At 36.0% G+C, this 18,695-nt stretch overlaps 1 protein-coding gene across 1 annotated transcript in view; it reads right to left on the reverse strand.

Moving 5' to 3' along the window:
* Sim1 (SIM bHLH transcription factor 1) overlaps nucleotides 1-18,695 on the reverse strand; it is a 65,172-nt gene that overhangs the window by 19,627 nt on the left and 26,850 nt on the right. The window contains exon 9 of the mRNA XM_027402945.2: nucleotides 8,595-8,763. Within this exon, the coding sequence (XP_027258746.1) occupies nucleotides 8,595-8,763 (169 nt within the window). The remainder of the gene's footprint in view (nucleotides 1-8,594; nucleotides 8,764-18,695) is intronic.

Below are 18,695 nucleotides of genomic sequence, written 5' to 3' on the forward strand. Positions count from 1 at the left end.
AATTATTTGATCCCTTTGTGGTATAATCTGTAATTTATTATGATTGTTTAAAAATGTCAATCCACATTTTAGCTATGTTCATCTCAAAAACTATTCTGGCAGAACCTGTAAGTTCTCTGGTTCAACTCATGAAATAGAAACGGTAAAATTTTTATAATATTCCTTAACTACAGTTTGAACTGTCATAGACTTCTTTTTTATTAAAATAGATTTTTTATACAACATATTCTGATTACAATTTCTCCTTCCACAACTCCTCTCAGATCCTCCCCATCTCCCCACCCATTCTTCTTTCATTAGGAAACAAACAGGCATCTAGAAAACATAAAATAAAAACAAAGAAACCAGAATAGGACAAAACAAAGAGGAAAAAAAGTTAAAGAAAAAGTATAAGAAACACATACAAATGCCAAAACACACACTCACACAGGCCTTCTCTTAATACACTTCCACAGACAAAAACTGTTTCTGAGATTTCATTTACTCATTTTTCTCACAGAAAAGCAACCCAACAGACATCTCATCAGCTGCCAAAGTGATACACATCTAGAAATGAATTGGCCTGCCAGAACAGGAGCCAAGTTTCCTTTCATGATGTTCTATAAGGCATCTCCCATCAAGTTCCTATGGACAGAGCTGTTCCCTAACAAGACACCTACAATCCATGCCCTTTGTAAATTCAAAGGACAGTTCCTATGGAGTTATATAAGCATTTTCACAGCACAGAGAATTTTAAACAGGTAGGAGTAAGCATGGAATAAACATTTAATTAAACCTTTAAATCATAGGAACTCCAGTTGTAATGACCAAGGATATATTAGTTTGCTCTGGCAATGTGAAGCAGCTCCAGCCCAGTGAGTAAAGCCTCGGTTTCCAGAACCAGTGGCATTAATTTAAATGGTAATTAAAGAGGTAAATGGCATTGGCAGCCAGAAGTGTATTGTGTACTGACTCACTCTCTGATCTCCCACATGTAGGTGGCAGATTATTGGGTTTAGAAGCATACAGGTAGTGCTACCTATTCAAGCTCCTCACTGCAGCTTTATCTGGTTTCTCTGCTTTATTTTGGGTCTAGACCAAGGAAGCATTGCCCAAGCTATTCTTGTCCGTGTTCTGTGACATGACATCCACAATTCATCTATGCCAATATGTTGGTAAACATATTAGCAACTTCTACATACTACAAGATTTATCGTATTTCTGACTTTGTGAAAATGAGTTGAAACTTGAAGACCCTCTGCTGAGTTAACTCATTCTATGTTGTAAACTAAACAGAAGGACAGGTCTACAGCTCCTTTGAAATATAGAAAAGCAAAGAAAACTCAAATAGTATAGATGAGATAGCAAACAATATGCATTGAACCTTTCTACATCCTAGCTGAGCCTCATATATTTAAGGTATATAATATGGAAAGTGCATGTTATAAAATTATTACCATAGTAAGTTTGTTAACACATCCATCATTTCCCTTTGTTAATTATTTGTATCTGGTATGAAAATTTAACATTTCTTTCAGCAGATTTCAAGCACACCCTATAATGTTGTTAACAACATCATCGTATTTAAGATTAGGCTCCCAGACATATCTATCTTAAAACTTAAAGTTTATACTCTTTGACTAACATTCCCTATCCCAACATCTGACAGCCACTATTCTACTCCAATAAATAGTCTAGATAAATACAAGTGAAAACATACAGTAGTTACCATTATCTGCTCTATTTCATAAGTGGTAATATTTCCTTCTTTTTACATTACATGATAATGAATTATATGTAAAAATTTTTGGTCATTCATATATCAATAGACACAGGTCAATTCCATTTCTTCACTATTGTAAATAATGCTTCATTACAGCCTGTGGCAATGATTTACATAGTTACCAGGGCATGGATTTGCTGGATGATGTGGTGGCTCTCATTTTAATTTTAGGAACTCCCATACTATCTTCTACAGTAGCTTCACTAATTTATGTTCTTTTGCAAGCACACAAGGTGCTTTGCCTTGCACAACATCTTCAACATTTTCTATCACTTCTCCTACAAACTTCATAGTCTCTGGTATTTAAGTCAATCTAAATCAAGCTATAATTGTGTTTGGTAGAAGAGAGGGCCAATGCATTGTTTTGATATTCAAATTAAAAACTGGACATTCAAATCCAGTTTTCCAAACTTGTTTACTGAAGACCCTGTCCTTTACTGATTGCTCACTCTTGGCATACTATTCAAATATTCGCTGGTGGAGTGGACAATTTATTTCTAGGCTCTGTTTTCTGCTGATATAATGTTTTGAATACTGTGGCTTTGTAGTATAGTTTGAAATTGGAAAGCATGATGCCTCCAACTTTCTATTCTTTCTTAGTGTGATACTTAATCTTGCTCTATCGATCTCAGTATTTTTGTTGCTCAGCACAAATTTTCTGTTTATGTGTTCTCTTTTTATGTTTTTATTCACATGTATTAATTGTACAAAATAATGGGTTTCATTATGATAATTTTATACATGCATTTTGACTATATCCAAGAAAATCTTTTAGATTTTCACCATGAAATACGATGCTAGTTAAGGGTTTATCAAGTCTGTTGTCTTTGTTGAACTGAAGTACATTTGATCCATAACCAATTTTATAGAGGTTTTATTAAATCATGCTGAATTTTGTCAAATATCTCTCTGCCTTTATTTTGATAATCATATAAATTCTAAGCTCCACTGTGGTGTATCACATTCACTTACTTGTCCCACCTAGTCACATATGATTCTTTTAATGGGCTCATCAGCTTAGTCTGTTAGGAAAGCAGAAGAGCCTGCTTCTTTGCTCACAACACTGTCTTCTCTTCTTGAGGTGTCTGTCCTTTTATGGCTTTAGCATAAGTAAGGATCTGACCTTCAATTAGTTTGGGAACTTGTCTTCAACTTTTTAGAGAACTTTGAAAAGATTCACCTATAATTCTTCTGTGAATTTTTGATAGAGTTTAGTAGAAAAGTGATGTGATTACAAACTTGACTTTCTGGGGAGGTTTTGTGAGGGGTGTTGTTGCTTGGTTTTTATTGTTGTTGTTTTGTGTGTGTACTCCTTATGTGACTATACGCCACTTGTTGAGGTTGGAGTTATAGGCAGTTATGAGTCACCAGATGTGGGTGCTGGGAACCAAACTTTCATCCTTTAGAAGAAGAATAAGTGTTTTTAACTGCTGGGCCACATTTTCAGTCCTTTGAGAATTTTTTTCTTCCATTCATTTATTTAGCTCATAAATAAAGTCATGCACACTTATGATACACAATACAGTATGTTCACAATGGCATGGCTAAATTAAACCAATTAACATGTTATATCACACATATGCATCATTTTTGTTTTGAGAACACTTAAAGTATACTATCTCACAACTTTTAAAATACAGCATATTGTTATCAACCATATTTATCATGCTCTCAGTAGACCTCAGGACTTCACAGAGTCTAGTTTTTTAACACTGCCTCAATCTCGTTATTCATTATCAATTTCCATAGATTTTCTACTTCTTAAATATTCAGTCTTGATAGGTTCTATCTTCTAAAAGTGCATCCATTTCTTCTAAGTTACGCAATCATTTTCACATAAATAAAATCCTCTATATTCCTATGAATATATGAATATCCAGTTGAAATGTCTCATTGCACATACATTTTCTTTGTATCCTTTCACATATTAGTTCAGTTAAAAACCTGTCAGTTTGTGAAAACTATTGCTGAAGACAACAATTACTTATGTAACTGAACATGGAGCTAGAAAGTACTCTAGCTACATTCATGATGCTAGAAAGTACTCTACTTACTACTAAAGAAGAAAAGTAATCACCAATATCACCCAGGTATGAGCCCGGCAACCTACAATACTGGCAAAATATTATGGGAGTTACCAAAGACTTTTTTTAAATTGGCCCACTCCATGAGATGGAAACCATACCTAACACTGCTAAAGTAACCAAGAATCTAAGACTCTATAAGTCATAGACCCTAAGGGAAAACTACTGCAATTATATTGCTAAATAATAAAAAAGACTGATGGCCATGAAAATTAAGAAGGTTCTCTGAGATTGTTTAAAGGAACAGATGTCAAATAAAACTTGCAAGTGTTGCAGTGTGTTTGTAACAAGTGATTAAATACTTTCAGATTTCAGAAGCATCCACAGTGTAATGCATACATCCTTATTAGGAATGACACATGCATTGGTTACTACTGATTAGAAAAAGGGCCAGAAGCAGGTAAGATGATACAATAAACTCATATGGCACACACTGACTGTATTAAACACAACTATAAACATACCAACGTAAAAAGTTTAAAAAGAAACTCTGATGTCAGGAGGCAATTTATTTGTGATTGTCATGGGTGAACCATTGCAAGATAACCTTTTAGAGTGGTCAGGACTAGTTACAAAAAGAAAATTGGAAAACATAATAGCAATTTGTAACATATAAAGTCTGAAAAGTAAATTCTGTAAACTCAGTAGCTCCAATTCTTTTAAACTATGAAAACTACATTGTTATTTTTACATATATAAAACCAGAAACAATACACTGCAGCACCATGACAGGACTGCAGCTACACAGCAGCCCTAAAAGTTATGCAAAGAATGAAAGAAATTAACCATAATATTCCCTATCACAGTTTTTCTAAAACCATTCAAAACAATTCTATTTGACCTTTCCCAACTCAAGTAATACACAGAGGTCCAAGGGTGATCAGTCATTCATTAGGTAGCCATATATAATCAAGTCTAAAATTATCCCCAAGGGTTTCTAATACCAAAGAAGAACCTGAGGGTTCATCTACTCCTTCATCCAAACTAAGGGCTAGGCATGAATTACAATTTAATCATATCTTGAATGTTCATAAAAGAGTACATAAATAATTCAAAAAAGCAAGGTTTCTGCTTGCCATTCATTAGGTATCTACTAGAAAGTTTTAATGTGCCTAATACAAGTTAATAAAGGGGGCAACAAATAATAACAGAATCATTATATCATTATAACCTAACAAGAGGCACAAGCTATTACTTTGTAGGTTCCATTTTGCTCTGCAATCTGCCTTATGAAATGACAAATGATAACTTGTAGATAAAAATAACAAAGAGAAAAGAATACTTTGAAAATGAGCATGTGGTGTTTTTATTTGCAAGTTCTTTACAATAAAGTTTTAATGAAAAGCAAAAATAAAAATTACCCTAAAATGGGAAGACATGTCTAAAATGTAATTAAAGCCATAGTCTCATTATCATTATTCACCTATTATTACACATGGAGGTATTCAATATGTTTGATTTGAAAAACTGAAAACAGGCTGTATAAGTATAATCTCAAAATAATGATATAAAATATGACCAAAATATATCTACAATAAGGAGTATGGGAACCTAGGATAAAGAAATTTAGCCATTATTTCTTTATTTTGCCTTCTACTGCAGTAAATAACTTTAGCAGATCTTTATAACCTAATATCAGAACTATGGGAATTAGTTCCCTGAATAATTTCCCTTGCTTTACCTTATCAATACCTACCCCCAAAAAACTTTACTTATTCTCCACAAAATACTTAAACTCCTTTAATTAGTATATATTGGCAGCAATCTGTTTTTCCAAACATCACTCACTCATCCAGAAACACCAACCTTCCCACTCCGTCCTAGGCTCAGTCACATTAATGACGTGTTCTTGCATTTCTCGTCTTGATCTTCCTGACTTTCACCCTGCTGTGTATTCCCATATGCCTGATCCCACCCCATAGTTAGATCACCCTCACCTTTCAGACAGTATTCACAAAGCCTCTATACATTTCATCTCTCATCACTTTTCTTTCTCTATAGTATATCTTACTGCTTTACCGAAAATTTAAAGACTATTTCTTATAGCACTTTTTTATATTTTACCCAGTCCACATCCCCAGATCTGACAATGATCACTGTAGCATCTTTCTGAAATAGATCCTCAGCTCACATGTACTGAGTTGAAAAACATAAGAATAATGCTGGGGGCTGAAGAGAATGACTAAGCAGTTAAGGACCTGACTGCTCTTCTGGAAGTCCAGGGTTCAATTCGCAGCACCCACAAAGTGGCTAAAAACTCTCTGTAACTCCAGTTCCAGAGGATCTCATGCTCTCTTCTCATGCCCATGAGCACATGGAACACAAACATGCATGCAGGCAAAACACCAATACACATAAAATAAAAATAAATAAATATAAAAATTATAAGAATTATGGTGCATAAAATTTGAAGCCTAGCTATTCTTGAAGAATAGTTTGAACTAAATATTTTTGAGAAGCTAATTTTTTCTACAAAATTTCTGAAGATTTAAATACATCCAAGATGGACAGATTTGGAAGCTGTTTTCTTACAGCAGAAACAATGATGAGTTTGCACTGGTTGTCACACTTTTCCAAGGGTACTGTCATACCAGGACAATTAATTGCAAATGCCTGTTCACTTCCAGTCTGTACCAGTGGCTCCTTGAAAGTAGAAAAACTATGTTTCACTCCTGGCATGTGTGTGATAGTACCCATATAATGGGAAATTAGATAATGATTTATATATCACCACAGTAACCTAAAATAAATAAAATTACAGAATAACATATATGTTAGTTAAACCTCACTTATAGCCAACTATGCAGTTTAAGGGAGGCATACAGCCAAAATTTTAAGGACAGGAACTCCAAGTTTTAACACAAAAACAAATAACACAAGAGAAATCCTATGTAAATAATAGGTATGTGGTTTTTACTTTGTTTATGCCTGTGATTTCAAACATTACAAAGCATCATAAAAGAGCATATAATTATAAAGAGAAAACAATAAAGGGGAATTTTCTACTTTCCACTTTTATTTTTTATACTACACAATATCTTTAAGTTTCAAATTAATTTCTCATCTACTAAACACATACAAGAAGTCATTTACTGGGAGAGCATCTACTGTTAGAGTGAACTGATAGAAGCTCTAGACATGAATATGGAAGCAGGAAGCAGGAAAGAAAACAGATCATGCAATGAGGTTTAAGAGGTACAACAAGGGAAGCATGTGGTGGTGGTGGTGGTGGTGGTGGTGGTGGTGGTGGCGTATGAGTGTGTGTGTGTGTGTGTGTGTGTGTGTGTGTGTGTGTGTGCATGTGTACCCATGTGTATGTGCATGTATGTGTTTGTTAATTGCTATATAACAAAGAATAAACTCATTCTTAATTTAGTATTTCCTAATTTAAATCCTTCTTTCATCTGTGTGTTTTCAACATTCCTATATCTTTGAGGAAAGGACTACCCAGAGGCATAATCCATTCCTAAAAGGAAGCAATAAAACTCACTTCCCAAAGCACCAGATGGTAATATAAAAAGCTCCCCACAGACTCTCTAAAGAAAGGAGCAGCTCCCATTTGCAGTGTCTTTGGTCATCTTACTTTATGGTTATGGCTCACAAGTAAACTACTCGGCTATCCTGGAAGAAGTTGTGTCCTGAAAATCATGTAGGCCTCACCCACCCCCTTTTGTTAGAGTAAAGAAACTCCATCTTCTGTGAAAGATTTTGAGCCATGTGACCTAAGCCTCTTGGTGGCAGAAGTCACTGTCTTTTCATCTTCATTATCTGGATATGAAAATAGCCTAGCAAATAGTAGCTTTTTAAGGACAACTGAGTAAATGAAAAACATTTCTCCAAATAGTTCACACTTACATATGTGTTGACAAAATAGCAGCTTGGAAAAGAACAAAAATAATCATTTCTGTATCTCCCAGAGTGGCATTTTAATAGTAGTAGTACTAATAATAATAATACTAATAATAACAGTAGGTATAGTGTGTCAGAAAGCCCTTTGGTTTTCTACTAGCCCAAGAATAATCTGCTGAGTAACCACAGACTACTACAAGTAGTCTGGCGTAGTCTGGCAGACCATTTCCTGAAGAGGTTGTAGTCAAAGTGGCCACAGGATACAGGGTGTGGGGAATCCTCAGTCCTGTGCTACCTCCTCCAGGCAGGAAGCTGCAGGCACATCTTGCCAAAAATCTAGTTTCTATTTATCACACACTGGTCCCAAAGGAATTATTTTCCCTCTAAAACCCATTTCTCTTGGATGTACACTTCAGTATTTCTGGATGCCTCTCTGGGCATCATCATCTCACTGCCTTGTTAAGAAGAGGGACTTGTTTCCTCCCTGTCGTCTGGAAGGTTCTGTCTGACCATTTCCCCCTCATGCAATCTGTGGGCAAATCTCATGCAGAAGCTGTTCTTCATTCTTAGCTTCAATCTCGTATCTTTCTCTTTTAAAGTTCCCATCTTAATTTAACTTTTTGGTTGAGCCCTATTTCCTATGTTTTTTTATGCTGGCTAAATCTTCCAGGCTATTGATTATTGGGAGCTAGAAAGAGCACGAAGTAGTGTCATTAGAAATATCAAAGAAATTGTGATGATTTAAACTAAACTCCCATTAACACAGCAAACAACAAACTGAATTCACAATTCCTCCTAACAGTTTTTATCTATCAACAATGCATAATTATATACTTCGTCAACTTCAAGATCAAACCAAGCCAAAAAAAAGAAAAGTTGTAAAACATCCATGTACTTACCTGAGGATATGGGGAGGTCCTGGATTTTGACTTGGTGCTGGAGAGCCGAGACTTGGACCCCTTCCTGTTGTCAGTGATGGTGGGTGTGGAGCTGCTGGCATAAGAGAAGGTGGGCTTAGAGGCTGAAATCTGGTCCAGGGAGAGCTGCAGCCCTTTGTATTCTGTGTCTCTGCAAGGGTTAGGAAAAAAGCCTTCAGTCAGCCACCACAGGGGATAAATTCATGAAACTCCTTAGAAGTGGCAGTACTCCATATATAAAAAAAGAAAGCAAATGTTAGTTGTCCAGCTGCTTTCACCAAACCGAAAAAGCTCACATTCAACAAATATGTGTTAATGTGGCTGCCTTCCATTGGTTTTATTAAATAGAAGATAAACGTCATTTAATTACCCAAGCAAGTATTTTTAATTAGAAACCTAAACAGTAAATATAATGACTCAGAAAGCCCTTTAGCTTTTTAGTAGCTCAAGAGAAATCTGTTGAGTTGCCCCAGTGAACTTTAGCAAGTTCCACAGTCCTTCTCCTGAAAAGATGGGTGTTAAATGATGAAATGAGTTTTTATGCCATGGATGCTATGATATGAATTATTAACCTGTCCTAAAGTTTTTCGTGTGAGAGAACTCAGAAGACAACCATTGTTACCAGATCATCAACAACAATATCATTGTGATAAACATTCTAAACATTCTTACAGTTAGTTAGCTTTGAATTAGCTAAAAATCCCTTTCAACAGTCTAAATCGGTCCTCTCAGAGTACATTTTACCACCACATTTTTTCCATTACTTCATTTATTGCATTCCTTTTACACCAGACTTTGTGTTATATATAGATATGAGAATGAAGACAATAACTATAATGAATAGTAGATTATAATCTATTCAGGAGAAAAACAATATACATACTGACTGCAGAATGATATGAAGGAATCAAGGAGCTTATGTTATGAAGTCTACTTGGTTCTCCCCACGTGTGCAACCTCAACGCATTTCAGAAATCATCAGATATCACTTGAAATTTCTAATTTTCTTCAGAGAACATCAACCCTTCCCTCTAGTCCCTCAAAATATTTTTCCCTTCTTTATCACCACTTGTGGAAGAAATTTCTTAAGGATTCTAGAACTAAATGGAATGTGCCAACTGACACAGTCTTTTTACTCTCTAGAACACTGTGAAGTATTTATCTTACCATATTTTGCTGCTTTGCACTAGAGGTTTAAAAAAAAAAAAAAGCCCCAAGTCTAATTTGCAATCTGCTCTAGAATGCTCATGAAATATTCATAAGACATTTGTACAAGTTTACTACCTTCTTCTATTTATTTTAATCTTACTTTTACTTTCATTTATTCTATGGTCATTTTTGTCATTCTAGGAGACTAGTAAAATAAGGCAAATGGAAAAACATACTTACTTCAAAATTACTGTGTGAGCTGATTTTTTTAGGAGTTCTTACTATGAAAAACAAACATTTTAAGTATGTAAGCTAGTGTAAATACTACATATGCTTAATTTAGCCACTACATCAACTCAAAAAGGAAAAGCATAATTCAAGCCAGGAATCTTCCCAGTGAGTAAGGAGGGAACCAGATAAACCAGTTTTAGTATTATCATCAAACTACAACAGCATGCCATCAGACACAGTCAGCATCTGTTAGAGTAAAAACCTTTCCTTTTTATTTAAACAAAAAGGGGGAAACATTGTGGAATACTCCTTTACACTGTGTGAAGATGTGTCACTGCGATTGGTTTAATAAAGAGCTGAATGGCCAATAGCTAGGCAGGAAGACATTAAATGGAACTTCTGGGGACAGAGAAGTCTCAAGGAAGAAGAAAGGTAAGGTCACCAGCAGGAGAGGTAAAAGCTACAAGCCATGTGATGGCACATAGATCAATGGAAATGAGTTAATTTACATTATAAGAGAAGTTAGAAACAAACATTAGCAAAGGCCAAGCTTTCATAATAAATAGTAAGTCTCTGTCATAATTTGGGGGCTGGTGATCCAAACAAAGCCTACTACATATGGCATTCAAGATGTTTTAATAACCTGAGGCTTTTCATGGCAGTGAGATTCTCTGCTCCTCTCGGAACTAATCTACTTCAAAAAAGGATGATGGGTATCAAAGAGCCTCCGCATGGAGTTTACATTTATTACGGAAAAGTTAGCCACTAGACAAAGAAACTACCCTTGCTTCATCTGCTGACAGTATGCTGTCCAAAATAGACAAGAGGACACAAAAGAAAGGGACTGTTGAACTTTGCCAAGACAGGGTAAGACAGTCCTTCAAAAAATACCTGCTTTATAGAAAATATACCAGATATTCTTTTTTCTCCTTTTTTATTTAAATTAGAAACAAGATGGTTTTACATGTCAATCCCAGTTCCTTCTCCTCCCCTGCCCCCCACTAACTCCCTACCAATCTCATACCATTTCTGCTCCCCAGGGAAAGTGAGACCTTCCATAGGGGTCTTCAGAGTCCATCATATCCTTTGGGATAGGGCCTAGGTCCTTCCCCCTCCCCTGTGTGTCTAGGCTGAGGGAGTATCCCTCTATGTGAAATGGGCTCCCAAAGTCCATTCCTGTGCTAGGGATAAGTACTGAGATAATCTACTACAAGAGAACCCATAGATTCCCGAAGGCTCCTGACTCACACCCACATTCCTGGGGTCTGAATCAGTTCCATGCTGGTTTCCCAGTGATCAGACAGGGGGCCAAGAGCTCCTCCTTGTTCAGGTCAGCTGTTTCTGTGGGTTTCACCAGCCTTCTACCAGATATTCTAAGCCTGTAGGCTGAAGATGGATGCCCAAACATTACAAAGGAATCTTGGGGTAACTGTTCAGGTAACCAGATGTCCCTGTCATTTCTTAGTTTTGAAAGTTTCTTGCTCTGCTCTTCCTGTTTACTCAGGTAATATTATATTCTTCTCAGATCGCTGATAGGGTTGAAGATTATAGTTTTCCTTAGTTATGATAGAAAGTAAATTAGGTACAAAAATTCGGACTCACCAAGATAAGATATTTGCCAAATGCTAATGGACTGGACATTGTGAATGTATTTCTTACTTGATAATTGTTCTTATTGTATATAGTTTTGCATTGTTAGAGTTAAAACCTTTTCCTTTTTATTTAGACAAAAAGGGGGAATGCTAAGAGATATTTGATTACCATGTGTCAAGATATGTCACTATGATTGGTTTGATAAAAAGCCAATAGGTAGGCAGAAGGTATAGACAGGACTTCTGGACAGAAAAGTGCTGGAAAGAAGAAAGACAGGGTCACCAGCCAGATAGGGAGAAAACAGAATGGGCAAAATTGAGATGAGGTAACAAGCACATGGAAGAACATAGATTTAAAAATATGGGTTAATTTAAGTTAGAAACAAGCCTAAGCTAGGGCTAAACTTTCATAAGTAAGTCTCTATGTCATAATTTGGGAGCTGGTGGTCCAAAAAAGCCTGCTATAAGCATCTTCCTCTACAAGTTCCACAATTGTGAAGCCACATATCATTGTGTTGAGAATATTTTAATTATGTCTGTCCTGAACAGTATACAGTTTTCCCCACTATTCCTGTTTATATAGCATTTATATTATTTTTTAATTTATTTATTAGTTCTAGTAAGGGGCATTTATATTATTTTAAGAATTATAAGTACCTGGAAAGCATTAAAGCATATTGGGAGGCAATATATAGATTATATACAAATACTACATTTGATATAGGGGACCTCAAAGATTTGGGTATCTGTGGGAAAATTCTGGAAACAATACCCTTTGAAATCTGACAATGACTATTCAAATCATTTAATGAGAGCAAGAATATTCTTCTATAAAAACAACAAAGATTTTAAAAGAAGTCTTGTCTTCTAAGATTAGGAAGTCTGATCACATTACAGTATTTCTCTAATCCCCTCCTTCTGAAGACAGTGTAGACACGGGTAGTCCTCATTCAGAAATGCAATGTGTTCAACAATACAACTCCTGATTTGTTGTTCTTCCAATATATCAAAGTTATCCTTCTTTAGCTCCTCACTTTATCCAAACAGTAACTCCAAAACTGAGCTTTTGGTTTCTGGGCGTTCTCTTTCCCCAAACATCTTACATCTCACTTTTTCCTATGAAGCATTCCCTGCCTACTGAGATTCTTCAATTTATAACCACTGAGTGTCTCTGCTGTGGGGCTCTGTTTTAGAGGGTTTGTAGCGATCGATGAACAGAAGGCCTCTCTGTCTCAGGAAGGAAGGAGGCACCAGGGCTGACCCTGAGAGAAGTTCAGAGGAGTCCTTAAACATTTCCCTATTCTAACATTTCTTTCAAATGATTATGATTATGATTTCCCAGTAAATTCTAAAGTTCCAGAAGATATAAGCAAAGAGATATTTTATCATCTTTTGAAGGCATATGCACAGTACATCACATAAATGGAAGAGAAAGATAATTATACAACTTTAAAAGACTTTTTCCCCACCCAATGAATACTAATAACTTAAAACCAGTATGTTTTCACAATGGGAAAATGACCCTGATGCGTTAATGAGCTGTATTACCTGCCTTCCTTTGGAAAATAGAAAGTCAAGCACATCAGACTCTGACAGGAGGTAGAGCTTCTACTCTTGACCACTACATCAAATGCACTTCTGTCCACCAGTAAACAGAAGATCCCTTCAATACCTGCCTTCAAAGACATGCAAAAACTACTCGCCATTGCAAACGTGGCCTATTTTTATACAGGAAATTTGTATCTATAAGAAAGAAGTAAATAAAATTCGTTTTTCTTTTCTATACTCTCACATTGCAAAAGTCACATATCTACACTATAAAGTTCTACAAGGTCTTTCTGAATAAGGAAACTCTCCGAAACTCACCCTATCCTACCAACATTAACCTACTAATAAAATCAGACAAACACACAGCAACACAAAAAGAAAACTGCATACCACTTTCTTGATGAAAATACACCTAAAAATTCTCAAAGAAATACCAGAAACACAATCTAACAGCACAAAAGATCACACATTGGGGTGGGCAAGTTGCTGTAACATGTGAAGATACCTTCCACTCAAGCCTAAGGCCCTGAGTTCAACCCAAGACCCCACATAAAGGTGGAAGTGGAAAATCAACCCCCCAAAATATGGAGGTCCTCTGACCTCCATACATGTACTTTGGCACATATGCTCCTGCTCAATTATCATAAATAAAATAAGCAAAAAGACTAAGCCAGGCATTATGTTATATGCCTTTAATCCCATCAGAGGTACAAGAGGCAGGTGGATCTCTGTAAATCCAAGGCCAGCTTAATCTACATAGGGAGTTCTAGCACAGCCAGGGCTGCATAAAAAGGAGAAATTTTCTCAAAAACACAAAAAGAAAAAAATATTAAGCACCATGATCTGTATTCTAAAAATGTAGAGATAGTTTAGCATATGCAATTGAATAAATGTAATTCATCCCATCCAAAAATAAAACACAAAAGCCATATAATCACCTGAATAGAAGCGGAAAATAATTTGGAGAAATTAAACACCATTTCATTATATAAACTTTCAAGTAAGTAAATATAAAAGGAACATTTCTCAACATAATAAAAACTATATAGCAAACTCACAGTCAAACCATACTACTGGGAGGGAAGATGAAGGCATTTCCCCTAAGACATAAAGAAAGAAAAAGGATATTGATTTAGAGGCTCTATTGCTGTAATAAAAACACCAAAAGCAACTTGGAGTGTGAAGGGCCTATTTAACCTAACACTTCTACATTACAGTCTGTCATCAAAACAACCCAGGCCAGGAACTCAAGGCAAGATCTGATACAGAACCATGGAGTAACATCACTTGCTGGCTTTCTCCTCACAACTTGCTCAGATTGCTTTCTTATGCAACCCAGGACCACGTTGCCAGGGATGGTACAGCCCATAGTGAACTGGGCCCTCTCATATCAAGACAATGCCTTACAGGTTTACCTGCAGGCCAATTTTATGGAGGGAAGCATTTCCTCTGTTTAGGTTTATGGATCCTCTTCCAATATTCTTATTTGACAGATACTGGAAATTTCACCCAGAGCAATAAAAAAGGGGAAGGAAAGAAAAGGCCTACATGTAGGGAGGGGATAAATCAAATTATCCCAGTTTGCAGACCACATGAAACATGAAGGCTCTGTGGAAAGACTGCTAGAATAGTAAATAGATTTGGTGAGATTATATGATTCAAAATCAAAGTTATAGTTTAAATGTGGAATTTACACCATAGGCTCATGTGTTTGAACAGCTGGTCCCCCAATGATGATACTGTTTTAGAAATTGCTGAACCTTTTGAACTAGAGCGTGCCTGGGAAAATTGGGTCACTAGAGATGGGCCTTGAAAGTGCCTTTTGGCTTCTGATTCTGACCTAAGTTTTGTATTCCCTGATCTACCAATATGCAAGAAGTTACCACTATATACTCCTACCAATAGAGACAAAGACACTCCAGCTACCATGCCTTCCCTTCCATGGCACACTGCTTCCTGTTAAACTTAAAGCCAAACTAACTTTTCTCCCGTAAATTGTTTCCATCAGATTTGATCAGAATACAAGAAAAGAAAATAACACAATCAACATAAATATCTGGCTGGCTTGTGCCTGTAAACCCAATACCTAGGAGGATGAAGCAGCAGAAAGCCCAGGAATTCAAGACTAGCCTAGGCTACAGAGTAGGGCACTGTCTTAAAAAATAAAATATAAGTTGCATTTTATATACAAAGAGCTAACTTGCTGAAAAAAGAAATCAAATAAAGAAACCCTATAGACAAGACATATTTTTAAGTAAACATGCCGGGCTGTGGTGGCGCATTCCTTTAATACCAGCACACGGCAGGTAGAGGCAGGTGGATCTCTGTGAGTCAGAGGCCAGCCTGGTCTACAGAGTGAGTTCCAGGACAGCGAGGACTGTTACCCTGTCTTGAAAAACCAAAAAAAAAAAAAAAAAAAAAAAAAAGAAAGAAAGAAAAAAAAAGAGTAAACTAATCCAGAGAAGTGTAAGTCCTCTGCAATAAACATTACAAAGCATTAAACAAATTGAAGACACAAAAACTGAAAAGAATTCGTGACGCTTATGGATTGAAATAACTAACATTGTATAATGTCCACACTGCCCAAAGCAATTTAGAGATCTTGTGTAATACCACCAGCAATACTATTAGTGGTCTGGGAGGGTAAATCAAGGGATCACTTGGTATGCCTGTGACAGGCACTGGCTCAGTCCCTATTCACCTAACAGAAAAAAATATAAAGACCTTTCTTCACACATAAATACAAAAATGTCCTAAATCCAGAAGATCCAGGTTTGGTTCTCAGCACTGACATGTTAGCTCACAACCATCTCTAGTTCCAGGGGACCTGATGACGTCTTCTGGCCTCTGTAGACATCAGACATGCATGTGGTGTACAGATGTACATGAAGCAAACAGTCTCAGACATAAAATAATGTTTTTAATAATAATGTTAATTGCTCAAGTTTAGCAGATGAACACATCAAGCAGATCAATATGAAGCCAACCCTGTATGTTACTAACAACCTGCCATCTAGGCTTCTAGTTCTAGTCTGTGGTTCATAAAGACATAGTAAGGTTTACAGGAATCATGTGTGAAAATTCTGCAGCACAGCGCCTGGGACAGCAAATAGTCAATAATGTTATCTCCTGGCTTCTCACCCCACCACTATACCTCACTTTAGAAGCATTTCATTATGAATATTGTTTTTGTGAAAAAGAGAAACAACATAAACATGAGTGGGTAGGGAGATAGGGAGGATCTGGGAAGAATTGGAGAGGAGAAAAACATTAAATATATTGCATGGAAAAATGTTTTAATTCTAAAAAATAAAAATAAACATTCCTTACATTGTATTTCTTTCCTTTTCATCCCAAATGCATTTTAATTTGACCCATTACATTTCAGTCTTGTTACACTTCAGTCTTTAAGCTCTAGTTAATGTGGTCAAAATACTAAGATAAGTTCTTCATTGCTAAATAAGCACATGGAATCGTTAGAGCAACACAATCATGCAATGTAACTCAGCCTTGCTTTTTCTCTACTCAAAACTCCAACAGCTCCATAGATATGTTAGGATGAAAAGCATAATAGAAAAAAAAAATACCCAGTTAAAGACATTTGAAGCAGTTGATGTGATGCCAAGAGTAGCTCCAAGTGGCAGATTTGGGAAGATCAAAGCATTTGTTTTACTTTTATACTTCTATTAAATTGAGCAATTTCATTTATACTACTTTAAAGGCTAGATGCTTATGGGGATTACAAGTCCCATTTCCCTCCTCCAAACCCGAACACCAGGAGAAGTCTGACTCTACTCTACTGTCCTCCAGTGAAGCAATTCCTGTGCCACACATGCGCTCAAGATTACATGTATGCTTAATGAAGCTGCTTATTTAACACTCCCCTCCTGGTGTAAGGCAAAAAAAAAAAAAAAAAAAAAAAAAAAAAAAAAAAAAAAAAAAAAAAAAAAAAAAAAAAAAAAACACCCAGCTTCCACAGACATTGGATTCAAAAGTGTTGGTCATGACAATTCTTAAAAGACGTTGCCACATTTTCTAGCTGAACTATTTTTTAAACAACTGAAATTGATCAAATTACCCAGGCAAAACATGGAAATGGAAACACACAACTGATTTGGCTCCAAAGGCACTGATTGAAATAATCAGAGGATTGCATTAAACCATGATCAGATTAAGTTGGGATGACTGTGCCTATGCTAAACTTTTTAATTGGATTCTAGAGTCACTCTTACACAAAGTGAAGGACCTTCTTTGTATTCTGGCAGAGTTGCTGCCTAGCTACCGGTAAGTCCTGGCAGCAGAGAGACCTGCTTTATGTTTCATATTCAGGCTCCTATGGAGCCCAGCAGAAAGAGATGATAAAAAGGGTTCCGTACTGAGAAGCACACAGACGAAGACAGTGTGGTGAAAATTAGGCTAAGGCACCTTTGGAAATGAAATCATCCCATACAAATAAGTAGATGCGTGTTTGTACCATAGTCATTCCCCAAAAACTCTGCTTTTATAAACAGTGCCTGTACCTAAAAACCATCTTTCTCCACCACTTTGAATGAGTTTATGTAAGGCCTTTTTAAATTCCCAGATTATAATTAATAATGACTCTGAAATCCTATGAGATCGTAAGTCATATTTTACTGTTGTAGTAAATTCACTTATTTTATCAAATTGTAATTCAGGCATATATATTATTTAGTAAAACTAAAATACTAAAGTTATTTCATCCTAAACTATTTTTTGCTAACTACCAAAATTATATGGAAGGAGAAGGAAGGAATAAAATTTTAAATCCCCAGAGAAATAAATTCTACACTCTGTTAATGACTGTAATATCTCCCACAATAGAAAAGTAAGAAAATGGAACACAAAGTCCTGAGGAATATTCCAAAGGTTTTGGTCTCATGAATAATAATCTGCATACAATAAAGCAGACAACAGAAGACGATTTTGCTTTTAATTTGGGGGAGGTTTTCTTCCCTTTTTCTTTTTTTCATTGCACAACTATTTTTGGCTCCAGAAACAGGAAAGAAAAAAACTATAGTCAAAAGACTATAATCATCCTATTACTCTGGGAGACTTGATTATGGAATCAAGGTTATAGGCTCCCTAAAATCTACCTCCAGAACCTCATGTTGAGGAGACCCAGGAAGCCAAATGCCTGGTGTTGTTGGAAAGTTCTCGCTGATCCACATGTCACAAAGCTTGCATTTGTATGTCAAAGACACAAAGTCTCAGACTTTGAACTCTCTGAGAAAAGACAGCAGAAATGATGACATGATATAATGTGCTAGGATGCACAAATTGTTTGTTTAACTTAAATATTTTAAAGTATGTTCTGTAACATTTATTCTTGATTAACCCTCTTCTGGATAGTTAATCATTAATGATTTCTTTACAGTTGCTGTGCAAACAGTTCACTTTTGCCGATGACATATCAAATCTCAGGGACATTTTCTTTAATTGGATTCATTTATTTCTAATCTCCTTAAGCCCTTACTACTGTAATGCTTGACTAAATATACATTAAACTCCATTATTTAAATAGCTAAAATAAATTTGAGATGTA

Source organism: Cricetulus griseus, chromosome 2 (assembly GCF_003668045.3).
Source record: "Cricetulus griseus strain 17A/GY chromosome 2, alternate assembly CriGri-PICRH-1.0, whole genome shotgun sequence".
Taxonomy (NCBI): Eukaryota; Metazoa; Chordata; class Mammalia; order Rodentia; family Cricetidae; genus Cricetulus; species Cricetulus griseus.